Source organism: Mustela putorius, unplaced genomic scaffold (genome assembly GCF_011764305.1).
Source record: "Mustela putorius furo isolate JIRA1106 unplaced genomic scaffold, ASM1176430v1.1 tig00000461_pilon_pilon_pilon, whole genome shotgun sequence".
Lineage (NCBI taxonomy): Eukaryota > Metazoa > Chordata > Mammalia > Carnivora > Mustelidae > Mustela > Mustela putorius.
The window spans coordinates 3193155-3213528 of record NW_025421390.1 but is presented as its reverse complement, the minus strand read 5'-3'; the positions used below and the strand labels follow the sequence as shown (position 1 = coordinate 3213528).

General features: G+C 36.3%; 2 protein-coding genes across 25 annotated transcripts in view; one reads left to right on the top strand and one right to left on the bottom strand.

Moving 5' to 3' along the window:
* Positions 1-2526, bottom strand: part of CAB39L (calcium binding protein 39 like) — a 121784-nt gene extending 119258 nt beyond the window's left edge. For 4 of the 14 annotated variants that reach the window (XM_045080606.1, XM_045080603.1, XM_045080611.1 and 1 more), the window contains exon 1: positions 1987-2113. The gene's annotated coding sequence lies outside the window, so the exon portion shown is untranslated. Of the gene's footprint in view, positions 1-1986; positions 2114-2437 lie in introns of those variants that run through there. The other 10 variants (XM_045080602.1, XM_045080600.1, XM_045080613.1 and 7 more) reach the window with 6 other exon arrangements.
* LOC101680049 (SET domain bifurcated histone lysine methyltransferase 2) overlaps positions 2184-20374 on the top strand; it is a 92585-nt gene continuing 74394 nt past the window's right edge. For 2 of the 11 annotated variants that reach the window (XM_045080597.1, XM_045080588.1), the window contains exons 1-7: positions 2600-3280; positions 4750-4845; positions 8736-8852; positions 8964-9097; positions 15655-15744; positions 16777-16902; positions 18364-18429. In XM_045080597.1, the coding sequence (XP_044936532.1) occupies positions 8827-8852; positions 8964-9097; positions 15655-15744; positions 16777-16902; positions 18364-18429 (442 nt within the window). In that variant the 5' untranslated portion in view covers positions 2600-3280; positions 4750-4845; positions 8736-8826. Of the gene's footprint in view, positions 2286-2595; positions 3281-4749; positions 4846-8735; positions 8853-8963; positions 9098-15654; positions 15745-16776; positions 16903-18363; positions 18430-20374 lie in introns of those variants that run through there. The other 9 variants (XM_045080593.1, XM_045080589.1, XM_045080591.1 and 6 more) reach the window with 9 other exon arrangements.

The following is a 20374-nucleotide window of genomic DNA, read 5'->3' as shown; positions in this document are numbered from 1 at the left end:
TAAAAACAGGTACATATATAATACTTCAAACATTTTCTCTTTAAGGGAAATAATCTGAATGTCCCACGTGTTTATCTCACAAGCATTTTCTGTAGATAAGAGACATTCTCATGACTCAGGCAATCAATTTCATCGATTAACGAAACACCACAAACTGCAATGGTAATTTTCACCTCCATGGTTTTAAATCATTTATTTTTAGTTGCATTATTTAATTTATCCCCTAAAATCTTCACTAATAAAATCATTTATATCTTTAAAATATCAAATACAAGAACTGCAAACAGGTTGAGAGCATTTTTATTGATTTTTTTTATGAAAGTAAGTAATTTTAATCTATATTCAGCCACAAAAATTCATTTCAAAGGTGTTATCAAATGTTTTCTAATTAAACAGCATGCATCAATTGATAATGGGGAAAAAAATCTAAACTTGTATACATTATGAGACTGCAATGAAAAATAATCCTTACCACACAATATAAGTTAAATCATTTTTACTTAAAGTCATTTAACACTGTTCATACGAAAGTATTATTTTAAGAAACCTCTAAGGATCCTCAGCTTATATATTATAAAATTCAGAGATTTGTATTCTTCAAAGAAAAATATCATACTTACCTAACTTATTATTTAAAAATTACTTACTTAAAATTACAGAACATATTTATGCAATATAAACTTAAAGTTGGCAGTATTTTGACTTTAAGCAGTGTTAAAAATAAACTAGAAAAACAATACATCTTTTTCTTCAGAAGAGAGCTAAGGAAGGCACTGACAAGTTTGATACTCATTTATAGAAACTTTCAAGAAAAAATGGCAAACAGAGCATTATTACTTTAGGGCTCACCTTCATTATCTAAATTTCAGTGTATTACGATTTCATAAAAAGACCTCACAAAAAAGGATTATGAACTTAGCCATAATAGTATTTGTATGTATAAATTGGAAGCAATAAATTTAGTTCAAGAAAATTAAAGTCAAGTTTTCTAGAAAGCAGGTTAAATTCGTTTTCAGTTGGGCAAAAAAGAAACGTATATCCACACTTTCCAATTATCATATTGTTTTATTTATTCATTCAACAATTATACTTCTGAACACATGCCAGGCATTATTACATGAGAATGCTATGCAGAAGTTTCAGCGAACATTTACTGAGCTGCTCTTATAGCCACTGATCCCTTACTTTATGATAGCCACATGCACCTTACCATCCACTAAATTACTAACACTTGAACTCTTGCAACTTAGGCCTTACAAAACTCGTGATTTAAGAAGCAAATTTTTAAAAGAAAATTAAATTTTAATCATTCAATTACTGCTGTTTTTGATATTCCTGCCACAAAACACACGGTACTCTTGACGAGGCTGAGCCACCATTGGGTAACCAACTGAAAACTTAAGTATTTTTGTTTTCGTCTAATGCGTGTCAAAACAGCTAACCACAAAATACTAGTTTTTTTTATCAGCTAGGTTTCCATATTCTGTCATTTTTCCTTCCAAATGAAAGAATGTGTGCAGTCTACTTCGATTCAAAACAAAAACCGAAATGGAGGAAAAGGAAGTGATTCCTTTCTTCCTCCTACCTCAAAAAGAGCTCAGAAAATACCTTCCCTTACACACGCCTCCCCTGACGAAGCAACAGAGCAAGTCAAGGCAGACCTAGAAAATTCCGAAATTGAAGGAGCAGGAGGCTGGCTGAGGACAAAGCAAAGGAAATCTTCCAACAGATCCTAACCAGAGAAACAAACATTTGCCAAAAGTCTTCCTTCACTTACAGTTTCTAAAAAGACCACCAATTAGTAGATTTTTAAAAAACCACTGCAGGAATGCTCGCTGCATATTAATAAACCTGCCCAAACGCAGAACCAGATGCCCACAATTATCAAAGGATGACCTTAGTCAGAGGGTTAACTGTCGAGAAGAGCCAACACTTGAGCAGTCACTCCCTCGCAAACGACAGAACATGAAGACGTCTCTTTCTAACCTGAGGATAGTGGTGAGGCATCGCCCTCTCTCCCCTTCCATTAATGACCAGCCTTGTTCCTTTCTGAATGATGCAGTCCATCAGACAACCTCTTTAGGAGGGGTGATGGTCAATCTTCCGACACAAAGATTATGGGAGTAACTCTCTGGAACCAAAGGAATCAGCGTTAAGGCATCAGAGCCCCCAACAAGCCCTCCACAATGACCAACTAACCAAAGCCTGGGATCCCCACCACCACCATTCATCATCACTCTCTCGAGACAGGGCTGATTCACACCAAGAAGACCTCTCCCTTTCAGGTAAGTGAGAAGGCACCAGGTGTCTGCCCTCAGATCCCCCTTCTCCTCCACTGCTCTCTCAGGACCCCTCCACACCTGGAGCCACTAAGTAAGCTTTCAACCGCCGAGAAGCCCAGTCCTAGCCACACACAAGATGGCAGCGGAACACCTACCAGAGGAAACAGCTGCGCCACCACTCCTGCAATGCCGGCTTCTCGACTGCGAGTATCCCCATTGGCCCCGCCAGAGAGCGCGAGACAAGCCGAGAGCTCTGGCAGCCAATCGGAAGGCGGCGCAATTGGGCGCCGCCGCGCTGCCGGGGATACGCGCGCAGAGCCTCTTGAGGCGTGGACCCAGTCGGGTGTCCAACCAATGGGCTCTTGGCCAAGTAGTGGGAGCTCTGGGTGTCCGGCTCCTCCCATTTAGGATTAGCGTTAGGTAGGCCTGGGCGTTGGGGATTGGGCGGCCCTCCTTCCCCGCCTGAGGCGAGGCGGGACAGTTGTTGCTGAGGTGAGGTCTGGTAAACGGTGAAGTACTTCCTGGCCTGGGGGGCATCTGGGACCTTGGGGTCTCGGTGGCGTGGAGTCGGAAAGGAACCCGACCCGCGGGGAAACCCAGCCTTACCAACGGAACGGGCCTGGCGCAGCCCTCAGGTGTGGCGGGCGGCGTGGAAAAAGCAGTGGTTAGTGGAGCGGAGGCACGGCCTTGGGTGGCCCCCTGACAGCTCCTTCGGTCCTGGAGCTGGGGCCGCGGCGGAGCCCTCGGCTGCGTGGACCCCAGCCCTTGCAACCTCCCTTTTCCTTTTAGCCACCTGCAGTCCCAGGCTGTAGCAGGGACCGTGGGCGTTCTGAGTTCTCAACCCCCGTTTCATTTTCTGTCTCCGGGTGCATACCTTAATGTGAGGTGATTCCTAAGCAGCTGGGAACCTGAGGCTGTAAAAGGGGCTGCAGGAAATGGACTGCAGTGTAAAATCCAGAAGCAGAACTGGAAGGTTTAACCACTGACCCATTTCACAGGTAAGACTTGACACGAGTCCTCGATAAGTAGAATCATTTGTCCAAGATCACGGAATTGAAAGGCACCTGACTCTGATTAACCACAACCCCATAAGTAATTAGAATAAGGAACAGTGTGTAATGAACTGAGCATTTCAACATGTGGAAACCTGCAATGAGTTCTGCATGAGGGAAACAGAAAGGGAACTTCGAAAAGGTTGAGTGGAATAACCAAAAAAGGGACTCTGAAATCATCCTGCCTGGTTCCTTATTTTTTGTCACTGCCACTTACAGTGTGACACGCCTTAGCTTCCTCTTTAGAAAAAACAGACATGCTAATTTTCTCATGATCGTTATGCAGTTCAGTAAGAGTAAGTGAAGTACTTAGAAGTGTGCCTGACACATGGTTTCTACTCAATAAATGTTCATTACTCTCATCGTAGTTAGAACCTGAGAAATAGAGAAGAAATGTTCAGTTTCATAAAAAGCCTGTTCTTTAAAACAAAGCAACCAGAAATTGAGGTGAAACAAACCTTCCGCTTTTCTCCAAAATGAAAAAGTGAGAAGGGGGAAAATATGACCAAATTAAAAAACCCCTGTTTCACTCCAAAATACTAAACCAGGTGTCTCTGGATGATGAGATTTTGAGTGATTTAGCCCCTCTTCTTTTTGCTTTACTATATTTTGCAAATTTTCTTTAGTACACGTTTTACTGTTCAGTTATTTTTAAAATTTCAGAAGATATGAACAACATTGGTGAGATTTTTCTTCAAAAAGCTATTAGTAGGGGCGCCTGGGTGGCTCAGTGGGTTAAAGCCGCTGCCTTCGGCTCAGGTCATGATCTCAGGGTCCTGGGATTGAGCTCTCTGCTCGGTGGGGAGCCTGCTTCCCCCCCCCCCCTCTGCCTGCCTCTCTGCTTACTTGTGATCTCTCTGTCAAATAAATAAAATAAAATAAAAGCTATTAGTATGCATGTGTGCTGTAGGTGAAATAGGTAGAAATTGGTAGAACCATTCTAGAAAGGAGTTTGGCAGTCTGTTTCAAAAGCCTTTAAAATGGACAATCCTTTTTTGAAAATTATATACTTAAATTTTAAATTAAGTGCACTATTACATTCTTTTTACAAAATTAGATCCTTACAGGTAGCACAGTCCACAACCCCTGAATTACCCCTTGCTTCCCCAGCCCCCTGTTAAGGAGTTTGGTGCAAAACCTTTAAGTCTTTTTTTATGCTTCTGTATTCTCAATGGGTTCCTATATGCATTTGTAACTTTAAAAAATGTTGATACTATCATACTATATCATGTTCTAACTTTATTCATTTGATAGTGTTTTGAAGTGTATACCTGTTATAGCTTATTATGTATTTATGGCTCATTTTTTTATACCTGCTGGATAGTGTTCCAGTATATGGCTGAATTGTTAATGTAAAATATTTATTTTTGTCTCTTTTATTGGTTTTTATATTTAAATTCTATCTTGTTTGATAGGTACTATATAGCACATTTTATTTGCCATTCTCTTTTTGATGGACATTCGTTGTTCCCAGTTTTTCAACTTATAGACAATGCTGCAGGTAAATTCTGGTATGTATTTTCTTGTGCACGTGTTTTTCTCAAGGATATATATATATGCCTAAAAATGGGATTGCTTGGTTTTAAGTTACGAACACTTTTTTTTTTTTAAGATTTACTCATTTCTCTTAAGATAGAGAGAGCACTAGTGGGAGAGGGAGAAAGAGACTCTCAAGTGGACACCCTGTTGAGCAGGGAGCCTGATAAGGGGCTTGAACTCACAACCCTAAGATCATGACCTGAGCTGAAATCAAGAGTCAGTTTCCTTAACTAACTGACTGAGCCACCCAGGTGCCCCAAAGTTACGAACATTTGTAATTTTAATTGGTCTTGCCGAATTTGCCTCCAAAATACTACACTAATTTAAACATTCCCAAAATAATTTTGAGACTTCCAGTTTTCCTACACTGTAGACCAACACAAGATATTGGCTGCTTTTTGTCCATCTGATAGATCAAATCATTTGTCATTTAAAAAAAAATTTTTCATTCTCTGATTACTAGTAGGGATGCAGTATCTAGTCATATGTTTATTAATTTATAATTTATGTAAATTTCTATAATTTCTTTTAAAAATTACCGATTTTTCTGTTGGATCATCTTTTTCTTAATGGTTTAAAGTTTTATGTACACTGGATACTGCATGTCCTGTATAATTTTTAAAAATTTTTTCAGTGTCAGGGTGCCTGGGTAGCTCAGTCAGTTAAGCATATGACTCTTGATTTCAGCTCAGGTCATGATCTCAGGGTCATGAGATTGAGCCCCACTTCTGACTCTGCACCGAGTGATGAACCTGCTGCACCATCCCACTAACCCAAAGTTCACAAGCTCTATTTCTCTTAGCTCTTTGCTTGGCTTTTAACTTTATCATGTTTTTGTTTATTCTACAGATAGATACTGCTTTTTTTTTTTTTAAGTCTTTAGGTGTTTCTTTTATTTTACTGCATTTCTCTTAAGACTTCCAGTATAATACTGAATAAGAGCAGTGGTGGCAAGTGTCCTCATCTCTGTGCCTGACTTTAATGAAAATGCGTCTGATGTGTTATTATATATGAGTTTTAGTAGAGAGTTTATTAGGTTAAAGAGGTGATCTTTTCTTCCTAGTTTGTTAAGGTTCTCTCATCTCCCAGCCTCCAGAATAGTTGCTGACTTTTATTGAATTGTTTTATTTACTGCATCTGAAATTACGGTTTTCCATTTATATGTTAATGTAGGAATTTACATTGATTAACTTTCCAATATTAAATTTTGGGGATATTCCCAGGATAAATTGTGTTTTAGTAATATACTTTTACTCTACAGCATATTTTACTTAGTATTTTTGTACAGAAGTGCTTTTGGCCTTGAGTTTCTTCTCTTACATGTCATGGTTATACTAATCTAAAAAAAATATTGAGTGGCTCCCATTATTTTTCCTGACCTGGAACAGTTCATGTATGATAGAATTTATCTGTTCCTTGAAAGTTTTGTAGAATTCATCTATAAAACTGTTATAATAGGAGTGAGGTGGGGATATGTGGCATGTAGCTTTCCTAAGATCTTGTTTAAACTTTTTTTTTATACTTTTGCCTCTAATTGGGATTTCTACTTCTTTTTTTTTTTTTTTTTAAAGATTTTATTTATTTATTTGACAGAGAGAAATCACAAGTAGATGGAGAGGCAGGCAGAGAGAGAGAGAGGGAAGCAGGCTCCCTGCTGAGCAGAGAGCCCGATGCGGGCCTCGATCCCAGGACCCTGAGATCATGACCTGAGCCGAAGGCAGCAGCTTAACCCACTGAGCCACCCAGGCGCCCGGGATTTCTACTTCTTGAGCCTATTTGATATTAAGTCAGAAATTTCAATTAGATATTCATGTGAATTGTTCTATTATTGTAAAATATTTCTCTCTTTTATTGGTTTTCATATTAAATTCTATTTGATATGAACATTTCTTATATTTGCTGGTATGTCATTTTCCACATACTGTTATTTCAACCTTTTGTTGAGATTTTGTGTGATTTAAGTAGGCCTCTTATTTTAAAATATAGCTAGGTTTTGCTTGCAATCCATTTTGAGAGCCCTTTAATAAGTTAGATTAACACATCACCTTTTTTGTGATTATTAACAGTTTGGTTTTTTTCTTATCTAATTTACCATGCTTTTCTTTGTATCTTTTATTCATTTATTTCTAGAAAGATTTTATTTATTTATTTATTTATTTGACAGAGGGAATGACCACATGTAGGCAGAGAGGCAGGCAGAGAGAGAGAGGGGGAGGGAAGCAAGCTCCCTGCTAAGCAGAGAGCCTGATTTGGGGCTGGATCCCAGGGCCCTGAGATCATGACCTGAGCTGAAAGCAGAGACTTAAATTAACCCACTGAGCCACCCAGGTGCCCCTCTTTGTATCTTTTATATCTTATTTTTCCATTCCTTTTTTTAATTGAGGTTGGCCCCAAATTTTCTTTGTTCTCCTTGTTTTTTTTTTTTAAATACATTACCAGTGCATTTTCAACATAGTTCTTAAATTTATGTTTCCTAACAAGATCTAAATTTGATTAGTATTGATATCCTCCATATGAAGGACTTGACAGTGCTTCTACTTTACTTTCTTTAATCTTGCAGTAATCCCCTTCTGTACCCATTCTATAAAAGAACATAATTTTCCATGATTCTATCATTTTGTTTCACTTGGTATTAAAACCCATTTTTAATCTGTCTTTAGCATTAATGTGTTTTAGCCATTTGCTCATTTTTGCTTCTTATACCTCAGAACTTCCATATATGTTAGTTTTTTTCATGAAGTTTGGGTACTACTTTATTTCTTTCAGAGAGTCCCTAAATGCCTTTTTGAATATGTCTAAAATTCTCTTTTTTTTAACCTTCACTTTTCAAAGATAGCTTGGCTGGAAGGCATTCTGGGGTCTGACTTACTTTGCCTTAACTTACTACATCTGGGATTGGGAGGGAGACAAACCATAAATGACTTTTAATCTCACAAAACAAACTGAGGGTTGCTGGGGGGAGGGGGGTTGGGAGAAGGGGGGTGGGATTATGGACATTGGGGAGGGTATGTGCTTTGGTGAGTGCTGTGAAGTGTGTAAACCTGGTGATTCACAGACCTGTACCCCTGGGAATAAAAATATATGTTTATAAAAAATTAAAAATTTAAAATTAAAAAAAAACAACTTACTACATCTGGCATTTCTTTTTTTTTTTTTTTTAAAGATTTATTTATTTGACAGAGATCACGAGTAGACAGAGAGGCAGGCAGAGAGAGAGGGAGAGAAGCAGGCTCCCTGCTGAGCAGAGAGCCCGATGCAGGACTCGATCCCAGGACCCCGAGATCATGACCTGAGCCGAAGGCAGCGGCTTAACCCACTGAGCCACCCAGGCGCCCCTACATCTGGCATTTCTGATAAGAAGTCTGATTACCAGTCTGACAAGAATGTCTTTTAGATAGTCTAGATTTTCTGGAAACTTCTAAGACTTTCTCTTTGTTTTTGATATTCTAAAGTTGTATTTTATCTTGCTTGGTACCCAGTGAATCCTTAGTTGGCTTATGTGTTTTTCAGTTTTGAGAAATTCTTGGTCATTATTGCCTTTTCTTCCTTCATTTGAGGTAGTTAGTGTTACTATCCCCATTTTAAAGTTTTTATCAAATATTTATAAGAAATAAGAAAACTTTTAAAATATTTATAAAATGGGGATAGTTTATGTGAATTAACAATATTTTAAATACGGGTGATTCTTAATTTCTCTGTAATTTCCTAATTTTGATATTTTACATATTTTTTCATTTAATAATTATTCTTGTTTCTGTAATAGTTTATACTATTTTAAAAGAGCTATTGTTAGAACAGTCTTTTTTTCTTATATGTTTTATTATTTGCATATATGTGCCAATCTTTATTATTTTCTTTACAGAATGTCTCATGCATCCATGGACCAAAAGATGGAGTTGGTTTTTATTTTTAAAAATAGATTATCAGTGATATGATATGACTGTAAATACTCGATGAAGTTGCATGGACTCATCATCAGGTTGGACTAGTGGTTACTTCTAAAAGTTTCTTCAACTACAGTTACTATTTGAAAATTCAGGCATGCAAGAACATTAGGTTTGGAGTGGCATAATGATGTATTTTCTCTAAGGACTGCAAATTTCATAGAGACCATAGTTGGATTCCAGTTATATTCTTCAATCAAAGTGATTCAATCCTTTGATAAAGTTAATTTTGAAGAGTTTTATGTTTATGAACGACGCCAAAAGATGGGAGAAAAAAATGGTAGGTTTGGAAACCATTGTTAAATATTATATTTAAAAGTGTATAGACTACGTAATGAAGCTGCAGTATGATTTTCAAGGTTTTTTACTGCAAATGACTTTTCTACATTTGAAGGAATTTAGGATATATATTTTCATGTAGCCAGCAATTTTGACAGTCTGTATAATTAATTGTGTCTGTAAGACTAAGTCATTTCTTTAATATATGTTTTTAAAAATACACTTTATTCTTTAGAAAACTTTTATATTTACTTTTTAAAGAAAAATTGAGAGGTTAGTACAAGTTCCCATATCTTATACATCCAGTTTTGCTTATGATTAACATCTTATATTTGGCTTGTACATTTGTTAAAATTAGCCATTATTATTAATTAAAGTCCATAGTTTTTTCATATTTCTGTAGGTCTTACTTGATGTCTTTTTCTGTTCCAGGATCCCACATTATATGTATTTGTCATGTCTCCATAGGGTCCTCTTGGATGGAACAGTTCCTTAGACTTGGGTTTTATTTTGTAGTATGTTGTATCCCAAGTATTTTGTAGGATGTTCCTCTATTGGAATTATTGATTGATTTTTTTTTTTTCATGATTCAGTCAGGGTTTTGGGTTTTAGGGAAGAAGACCATGGGGTACAGTGCCATTTTTACCACATTATATCAAAGGTACATGATTTCTCTCTTACTGATATTGAGCTGGATCATCTGGCTGACATAGTATTATGTGGTTTCTACACTGTAAATTACCTTTTTTTCCTCCCTATATGCTCCTCAGATTTTCAACAACCAAACACTGAGAGTTGGACATGCAGATCATGGGGGCCACCTGAGGGGATCAGGGCTTTTAATCATCAAAGTCCGGAGGTGGGCTGACAGAACTGTGAGAAATTCCACAGAGATGCTCCAGTATTAGGGATACCAGAGCCTGAAGGCATCTAAGTAGAACTGAGAGAAATTCCGAGACATTCTGGGTCACCCCAGAGAGTAGGGAGGCCCCTTCGGAAGACTGAAGAACAGACAACAGGATTACAGAGTTCTCTTGAAGGCACAGAAATTAAGGGGAAGCACTGGCAAGGAGAGAGAGGTCCCTGGAGACCCAGAAACTTACCAGCCAGGCTGTGAAGTAGGAGGAGATGTCTCTGAGGGTTCAGCTCAGAAGCACAGGCAGATTGCCAAATCTGGCCAGTGCTTAGCCCCACATCCTGCTGGTAGGACCATGTCTTCCAACTCTCGAAATACCTAAAATCAATGGAGAACTGGATCAAATTCCATGTATAATGGAACCCAGACCCAGATAACTCATATTCAAGGAGTGGGGATTATGCTCCCCCTCTCTGAGAATGGAATATTTACATTAATTATTCAGAATTCTTCTACAAGGGAGATTAATCTCTTTTCTCCCATTTGTGTATATAGTCAACCATTTGTTTATTTCAATATGAAGTCATGGGTACTTATTTTACCCTATCGCGTACTGTTTTGTTAAGCTGTCCCAGGATTGGCTTTTGGGAACTCTTTCAGTTCCGTCTGTGTCCCTTTGACGTATCTGTATCTATGTAGGTGAATTTTTGTTTTGTTTTGGTTTTTTAGCACTTCCTTATTTTCTGGTAATGTAAGATGCTGCAGGTTTATCTTGTATATTTCCTGCCCTAGTCCTAGAGTCAGTCATTTCTTGAATGAGCCCTGGTTCCTTTTAATGGAAGATAGTGTCAGAAACCAATATCTGGCCATAGTTGTTAGTGGACTGTCTTTGCTTATAGGCCCTTTCAGCTGACAGAGCAAGGAATATATGTGTATGCTAAGTTTGTATATATGCATATAAATATCTCTATATGTAGCCATCTGTATCTATATTAAGCCAAACATGAATTTATTCTGATGTTCTCAACTCTAATCCATTACCACATCTCTCCCAACAGTGAGAAACATGGCTCCCACCATCTGTTATCTATTTATTTAGTCAGTTCCTGTGTGTGTGTGTGTGTGTGTGTGTGTGTGTGTGTGTGGAGTGTAGCTGTATCAGAAATTTAAACTTATTCCCAGGTAGGAAACTACTGTGCTTGTGCACAGTTCCTTTTGCCTTTAGTCTTGCAGACTCTTACTTCTTTCCAGTTATTTAGGTTAGCACGTTTCTACCTAGCCCTTCAGTGAGGTTGTATATACAACTGTAATACAGTTAGATGTTCTTGTCATGGTCAGCTTTCTTACCTGGAATCCCTGACCTCTTAAATGGTATTTTAAAATTTCACTACCCTTTAACATACTTGTAATACATGAATTGTTAGACAAATCATACTATTGATCAGTGGTCACTGGACTGTTTATGTAGGCCAGTAGTTCTCAAACTTTCTTTTGGTCTCAGGACTCCTTTATACTCTTAGAAGTACTTAAAATCCCTAACAGTTTTAGTTTATGTGGATAATATCTCTTTATATTTGCTGTGTTAGAAATTGAAACTGAGAGGCTTCAAAAAATAATAAACCCACTATCTTAACACATTTACATTTTTGTGAACAGTAACTATTCTCTAAAACAAAAAAATTAGAATAATACTGTTTTACCTCTTTACAAATCCTTTATAGTTGGTTTAATAGAAGAGGGAGTCTCATATCTGCTTTTGCATTCAATCTGGCATGAAATGTTGCTTTGGTTGAAATGTATAAAGAAAATGAAGCTTCACGCAGACAAAAAGTTGGAAAAAGAATATTTTAATAGCCTTTTGGATAATTGTGGACTTTTTTGATACAACTGCAAAACTCAACAAATAGTTATTCCTTCAAGGTCAGTTGTACCATGCAATCTGAACATGTATCTGAGTTTTTTTTTTAATGTTCTGTTACATTAAAACCCATTGGTCTGCCTTGCACATTGAATAGATCTTTTATGATTTTATAACATCATGCATTGGCCACTTGGAAGATATTGACTCAATGAATTATGCAGATTCTTCTGATGGTGACACATTTTATCATACAGTATTAAAATCACATTTGTTAATATTGCTACCAATCTCATCAAAAAACAATTAATTATTGAGAAGCTATCAGGCTTACTATGACACATAAAAGGTTTACAGATTTCCAATTTTAACTTTGTAGTGTGAATTTTATCATTAAACAAATGCTGTCAATATTGAACTTCCAGGGGTAGGCTCACTTTGTTCTTTTTTTTTTTTTTTCCCAAGGAAATGTGTGCCAAACACCCAAGTCTAAGAAACTATAATTTCTATTAATGGTTGTTTAAGTAAAAATAGTTTTCTGTGGAAAAAAAGCTAGTTTAACCTACAACTCAATCTTACTAGTGCTTTTGCTTGAGACAGCCATTATGCTGTCGTAATCATTTATATCCTTTATCAAAGACATTTAGTGAAATTGATGGCAAAGAATATGCTGGTAGTATACTGGAAGACTTTAAACTGGTAGTGTCTTGCCACTCCCTTGATTCATGCTAAGACATCAGTACTTTTATTCACCAGTGCTTTTATCATCAGTCGATGCCATAATAAAAAAATGAAGGGTGCAAATAATGTCTTAGTATTACTAGTAAAATAGTTTGACCTAGCATATTGTCTAAAGGGATGTGAGGACCCCAGGGGTTCATAGACCACACTTTGCTGATCATCAACTCAAAGATATAGAGATATTCTAGACTAATACAATGAAGCTCTTTAAGGGATACGTGTGTGTGTCTGAGTGTCTTATTATCAGCGTATTTGGTAAGTACCCCAAAAATAGTTGGCTAAGAACTCCTATAGCTGTGATTCTTGATTATTGCCTATTTACAAGGGAGATTGGTAGACATACAGTGTAACTATATAATTTGTCTTTCTTTCTTTACAAAGCTGCTATTACTTCCCACTTTGTGATTATGTTCCTGCAATAAATAGTCATATCTAGCTAAGTGAAGAGCAGGTTGGGACAAACAGTAGAGTTATAAGATGGTATTCTTTATTTCTAGAGGCAAGTAGCAATGTTAGTATACTGATTTGGTTTCCAATTCAAGGACCTACTATTGTACTTACCAATGTTTTCTAGTGAATATACTGAAATGTTTACAGTTTCAGATTATAACCCTGAACATACATACAGTACAAAAAAAAAGGAACAAGAAACTGAAATTGTTTACCTTGTAATAACCATCTAGATGGTCTACAATTGAAAATGACTCAATTGTTTCTCTCTGTGATACTCATTTAGCCTCTTTGTTCAAGAAAGTTATTAACTGGATCTCTTAATCTCATTTTTCAGATAAATTGGTTACCTTTTTTCTTGACATTACTGTGGTTTAAAATTTCCATAACAAAAAGTGAAAAATGATCAAGAGGAAGACATGAGGAATAAGAACCGTTTAAATGAAAATTAAACCTAGCGGTATGAAATAATAAGGATGCCATAAAAACAATATTAAAAACCCAGAGCAAATAAATATGAATTGCTTAAATCCATTCATTTATTGTACAAGCAGACAATTTCAGTATTTTCCGATGGGCTTTATTTTCTCAAATTATATTGCCAAAGTCCTTTTCATTAATCCATTCCAAAACTAATAATTTAGTTTTGTTCAGTTCTGTTCAGTTATCCAATCAGTTGTTTTAAGTATTTCCTGTCAGAATAATTTGGTATCATGTGTTGACATTTCAAACACAGTTTTCTTATTTTTTTTCTTATTTTTTATTTTTAAATGATTTATTTATTTGAGACAGATACAGGGCAAGAGCATTACCAGGGGGAGAGGCAGAGGGAGAGGCAGGCTTTCTGCTGAGCCAGGAGCCCGATGTGGGGCTCGATCCCAGGACACCAGGATCATGACCTGAACTGAAGGCAGACACTTAACCACCTGAGCCACCCAGGCACCCCTCAAACACGTTTTTTTTTTTTTTTTAAAGATTTTATTTATTTATTTGACAGAGAGAGATTCCAAGTAAGCAGAGAGGCAGGCAGAGAGAGGAGGAAGCAGGCTCCCTGCTGAGCAGAGAGCCCGATGCGGGACTCGATCCCAGGACCCTGAGATCATGACCTGAGCCGAAGGCAGTGGCTTAACCCACTGAGCCACCCAGGCGCCCTCAAACACAGTTTTAAATGATAACCACTGAGAAATAAAAATTCACTTAAACCCTCATTGTGGTTTTTCAGCATCACTGCTTGTTTTCTCTGATCCCAGGTTATAATGCTGTCAGAAGCTATTTCTAAGTACCTTTCAAAATCCTTCCTGTCTAGATATCCACCTCAAATAAAGATAAATGCCTACAGTGGAGTATTGATTCATATCCATGAAAAGAAACATGATAACTAATTAAGTGCTTTCACAAATAGTTTTGTCTAAAAGCAGTGATTTTTTTTGGTTATCTGTCAGTGAAAAACTTAATGATTTTAAGGATTTGGGATTTTAAGGATACTTGCCTACTCAGTTTAATAATATCTAAAATTCCAGAGTTATTAATATCTAAAATTCCAGAGATTTATTTTGCTTAAGACTATATTCCCTATTAAATTTATAGTAATTTCTTTAAAAAGCATTATTTACTATAAACATACTGTATATGTATATAGTGTGTATGTGTGTGTATGTATATTTACTCTTTATATATAGTAATTTCTTGCTAAAGGCCGCATGCTTATCTACACATCAGTTCCATGTGTAGATGCTGTTATTCCCATTTCATCCATATGGTCATACAGCTTAAACTGGCAGTGTGGAATTCAAACAGAAGGGCATCTGAATTCCAAAGCCCAGATTGTTAATCACCACTTCTGTTTTTCCATTGACCCCTGATAATCTATTCTCCTGGATTTTCCTTCTACCTATTTGCTCTTTCTCTGTCTCCATGATTCTCTTTTCTTATCCTTATCCCTTATATACAGAAGACGCTCTTCTCCTTGAACACGTTCTCCCTACTCACATCTTTGTGACTTCAGAAAGCATTTGTATGCCATTGACTCCAAAATTAATGTAATTGGACTGGATCTTACTTTGGAGCCTGTGTACCCAATGTACTTGCCCTACTTAAATTTTCTCATTTGTTCCCTATCTTTATTTCTTATCTCAGTGAATACCATTACTATGCATATGTCGCCCAAGTCAGAAAATTAGAAATCATTTTTTTTTTTTAAGGTTTTATTTGTTTACTTGACAGTGAGAGAGAGAGCACAGGCAGAGGGAAAAGAAGGCTCCTACTGAGCAGGGAGCCCAATGCAGGACTTGATCCCAGGACCCTGGGATCAGGACCTGAGCTGAAGGCAGATGCTTAACTACTGTGCCAACCCAGGCACCCTTAGAAATCTTTCTTGACTCCTCCCTCTTCCCACAGCCACCTGAGTGACTTTTCTAAGAAACTAATCACATCATAAGAATGCTTAAATTTTTTGAGTGGCTCCCATAGTCTTTCATATAAAAATGGAGTTGCTTAGCGTGGCATGAAGGGCTCGCCATGTCATGGTCCCTCCACCTCTAAAGCATCATTCCTCATCATTATTGTCCTCTCACATTGCATTTATTTCAAATCTTGAAACCTTGTCTTAGCTGTGCTATGGGGAGTTAAAAGTAGGCTTTGTCTTATGTTGTAGGCATCGGTCCAGAGTGTCAACAGGGAAGCAACACCTCTTCTGAGGCTGCAGTGGTGGCAGCATCCCTAATTAGCCAGAGAGTCCCTTTGGGTAAGATGACTTTGCCAGGGAGATTTGGGACTATGAGACCTAAGCCTTTTATGAAGGTTCTCACCCCACTGTCAAACTTAGAGGTTCTGGGTTTAATTTTTATTAAGGAAAATCTATTTTTTGTAAACTTCGTAGGCTTTCTGATTGTTAATCCTCCTAATGGCTTCTCAAATGATCTTTCTAAAGTACAATAATTATTGTGTCTCTCTTTTGTTTAAGGCCCTATGAATTAATTTTGAATGTTTTATATATTTTAACATACATAAATTTTAACATTTTGGGTATTTTTATTACTTTTAAACATGGTTCATGTATGCAATTTGCTTTTGCCAGAGTAATTGTCTTTCTCGTATTTCTGTTTTCAGCTGTGAAAGAATTATTTCCTCTAGGAAATTTTTTTTTAAGTAAACTCTACCCCCAGTATGTGACTCAAACTCATGACCCAAAGATCAGGAGTTGCTGGGCACCTATCTTTAGGAATTTTTGATTAAGGTGTTCACTTGCTGGACATCTGAAATACTGGCCCATCTATATAGCTATATATAAAAAGTTTAAACATTATTTGCTTCATATAATTATTTTAAAAATATTAAAGATATTTTTAAAAAATAATGTTGGACATTTAGTTATTAGCAGTTGTTGAGATGTTTAATTCTAAAACCATCCACTTCCATATTCAGTGGAGGTTTTTTCCCTGAAACTTCTAAATGCTTATGTGTCTATACATGTATCTACCACCATCCTAAAATGAAGCCATTCCTTCTGTTTGACTGGGACATTAGAAATAGCATCACTAAAGTTTTCAAGGTATTTTTATGTTAGCAGAAATAAGTGAAATACTTAGGTCATATTCTTTGTCTCTAATTCTCTATAAAGAAACAATGATCAAAATCTTTTTCTCAAGGTAAATGATAGACCAATTAAATCTTGATGTTATTTAGAAACCAGGTGGATTCTTTGTAACATGTGCCTTGGGGAGCTGACAGTCTGTTTCTATTGAGCTCTTAAGCTATGCACTTATTTTTATTTTAGGTGATGCAAAAACTTTCTGGATGGAGCTGGAAGATGATGGAAAAGTGGATTTCATATTTGAACAAGTGCAAAATGTGCTGCAATCACTGAAACAAAAGATCAAAGATGGGTCTGCCACAAATAAAGGTATGAAGCGCAAAAAACTTTCAGTACATTTAATGCTGAATATTAACCACTGGCACTGGAGTACAGTTCTATTTCCAGTATTCGTTTTTAAAGTCAAATAGTTTCTTTTGTTTTCTAAGCCTACCATGCATCCTGTTTCCTTCATGTTTGTGCTCTGCTTCCATAAAAACTTGCTTTTACCATATCCATAGATACTTTATAAAAGTGGGTGAAGATGATCACTTTGAATAATAGCTACTGAATTTATCTCTTTTTCTCTCAGGCTACTTTATTCACCCCCAATTTATCTTTTTCTCTTTGTAACCCTCTTGAAGGGTGATTGGTATTGCAAAAGTAGTATCTGCTCATTGTACAACATTTAGTACATATAGAAAAATAGAACAAAAATTATCCATCACCCTATTACTCAGAGACACCTAATGTCTTTTAAAATATGAAAGTACATATAATTATTCTGCCTGCTTTAAAGAGAACTTGACCTACTAGTCTTCTGAAACAATTTGTATTCTACATCGGCAGTCAGTTCTGTCAGCCAAGTTTTAACTTTTTCTATTTCTTTGTTTTCAATCCTGGTTGGTTGTACAACATAAGATTTTTATGTAGAAACCTCCCTCTTTCCTCTAGGACATAAGATTTTCAAGCAGATTTTCTTCTGGACCATTTTTTTTTTTTTTTTAAGATTCCATTTATTCATTTGACAGAGATCACAAGTAGGCAGAGAGGCAGGCAGAGAGAGAGAAAGGAGGAAGCAGGCTCTACACCGAGCAGAGAGCCCGATGCGGGATTTGATCCCAGGACCCCAATATCATGACCTGAGCTGAAGGCAGAGGCTTAACCCACTGAGCCACCCAGGAGCCCTTTTTGTGCCATTCTTAATACGTTTTCTTGGATGTTCATATGACATTAATCTTTTGTTTGCTTGTCCAAAAAATAATACTGTTTTTCATTTTAATGTTCCTTCTCATTTGTTTGTATGTCTAGTTTTGAATCCAGGTTTACCACCTCCTTGCTGAATGACCTGGAATAAATAGTGGTTTTTGAGTTGTGTGTGTGTGTGTGTGTGTGTGTGTGTGTGTGTGTTTGTCTGTGTGTGTGTTTTGTTTTGAGAGGAAGAGAGGGGCAGGGAAGGGTAGAAGGAGAGGAAGGAAGAGAATCTTAACCAGGCTCCATGCCCAAGGCAGAGCCCAACACAGGACTTGATCTTACAGCCCTGAGATTATGACCTGAACTGAAACTGAGTTGGATACTTAACTAACTTAAATACCCAGGCGCTCTTGGAATAGTGTAACTTCTAAACATCAATTTCTGTTTCTAATGCTGGTGATCATTCGAACCTGTCAGAGGAGTTAATGAAGACTAAATTAAATACAATCTGTAAATTGTTTAGCACAGTAGCTGGCAGCATAAATGAAAGTGATGCCGCTAATGATTGTTTTCATACTTTTTTCCTTTCCTTAACAGAATATGTCCAAGCGATGATTCTCGTGAATGAAGCAACCATAAATAACAGTTCAACATTGATAAAGGGTATGTGCATTTCTAATCCCAATCTTGAATGTTCTGTTATTTTCTTGACTTGAAGCAGGCGTAATTGACTTAAGTCTGTCCGATTACCTAAAGATAATTTAACATGTAAGATCTATATTGGTAAATTACATGAATGAGTTTCCTTATTAAATAAAAAGTTCTGCCTATCCAGAGATAGGAAATGCACATTCTTCTGAATCTCTACAGAAAGAATGAACAAATATATCTCTTCTTTAAAAAATTCTGAGACTCCAAACTACCACAAACCCACTTTGTGAAAAACAGTATTAGATATATTGTGGCATAGATAAGTTGTTGTAAAAATTTTATATTTCTGGATTGTTGTTATACCATCAGTCTTGCAAACTGTAAACTAATTCATTTTAGAAGGAATTGATCAAAGATAATGTACCAGAACTAAGAAGAAGAAAATTAAAGTTATTTTATCAGAGTCACTCTCCAATAAATCTTAGTCTATCTCCAATTTCCTAAAATTTTGAGGAAGTACTTTACTGGATTTTATTTAATACTGCTAAATATTGTTAACAAATTATAATAATTTTAAGTGTCATAATTTGGAGCCTTACTTAAGGTTTTAAGTCTCTGAAAATATAGCCCACCATCATCAGTCTATTTTAAAGAAATCTTTTGTTATTCAAAAGTATCCTCAATTTCAGTAGCTAATTTTACTTCTAGTTTTAAAAGAGTAGATTCTTTAAGAAAATAGGCCATCTCAGTATCTTTCAGGAGCACTTTAATCAAAACACTCAAGAGATTATACTAGTTTTGTGAGAAAGAGACTTTCAAACTCAGCAGGTGGTAAGATGAACTAATTCTAAATTTTTTTTTTCTATCAGAAACAATTTATTTCTCAGTAATAGTAAATTGGGTTTTGGGGTTTTTTTTGGTAATAATTTCATTAATAGAAATATTGCCTATTATAATTTGATACTTTTATATAATTCATTTGAGATGTAATGAATTTATCAAAGTAAAAATATGTGTTTGCCAGGGGTAGAGCAGTATTTGTTACTAAATAATTGGGGAGTTCTAGAATTGACATTGTTGGCAAATGTAAAGGATTAAAAGCTTCGTAGTATTAAGTTTCATTTTAGTATTTATTTTTAAAAGAATATTGAGACTGGGGAAAACAAAAGGACTTGGTGTTGAAATCAAAATAAGCTATCCCAGATCCAAACTGGACTGCCCAGACCACTAATTACTTTCATTGTCCTTGCTTGTGTATAACTGTAAATATGTGCTGTATCCTCAAACAAAGGATTGGATACTCTTTTCTTGAGAGGAGTTATTTTAGCTTTCCTCCTTATCTAATGATTAATTTTAAAATCTCCATGTTTTTTCAGTAAGACTTATTTCTAATTGTGCTTATATACCTTTATTTTATTTATATTTGTTAGTATGGATTTATATGGCTCATACAAAAGAAATTAGCTGGGAAAAAATCAGAAATTCTTAATTTGTGAAACTTAATTTTTAATCCGGAATTATAGCTCTTACCAACTACCAGATTTTACACCTTTCTTGATACTTGAAGAGGGTAATTATTTTCCAGTTAGCGAGATAGTGACCTTGTATTATAACTTAAGCTATTCTTTTATCAAACTTTCTTTTCTACACTTTTTTTTTCTGCACTAGTGGACCAATGCAATTTAATAATCTAAGGCAGGATGAGAATCACTTTTTTTCTTGAAGTCCATCAGTGCATAAAAAAAAAAACACATTTAAAAAATATCTTTAGGGATGCCTGGGTGGCTCAGTCAGTTAAGTATCTGACTCTTGATTTCAGCTCAGGTCATGATCTCAAGGTTGTAAAATTGACCCTCATGTCACACTACACTGGGTGTTGAGCCTGCTTAGAATTCTCTCTCCCTCTCTCCCCTCCCCACCCCTCCCACCTCACACTCATGCTGTCTATAAAAAAAGG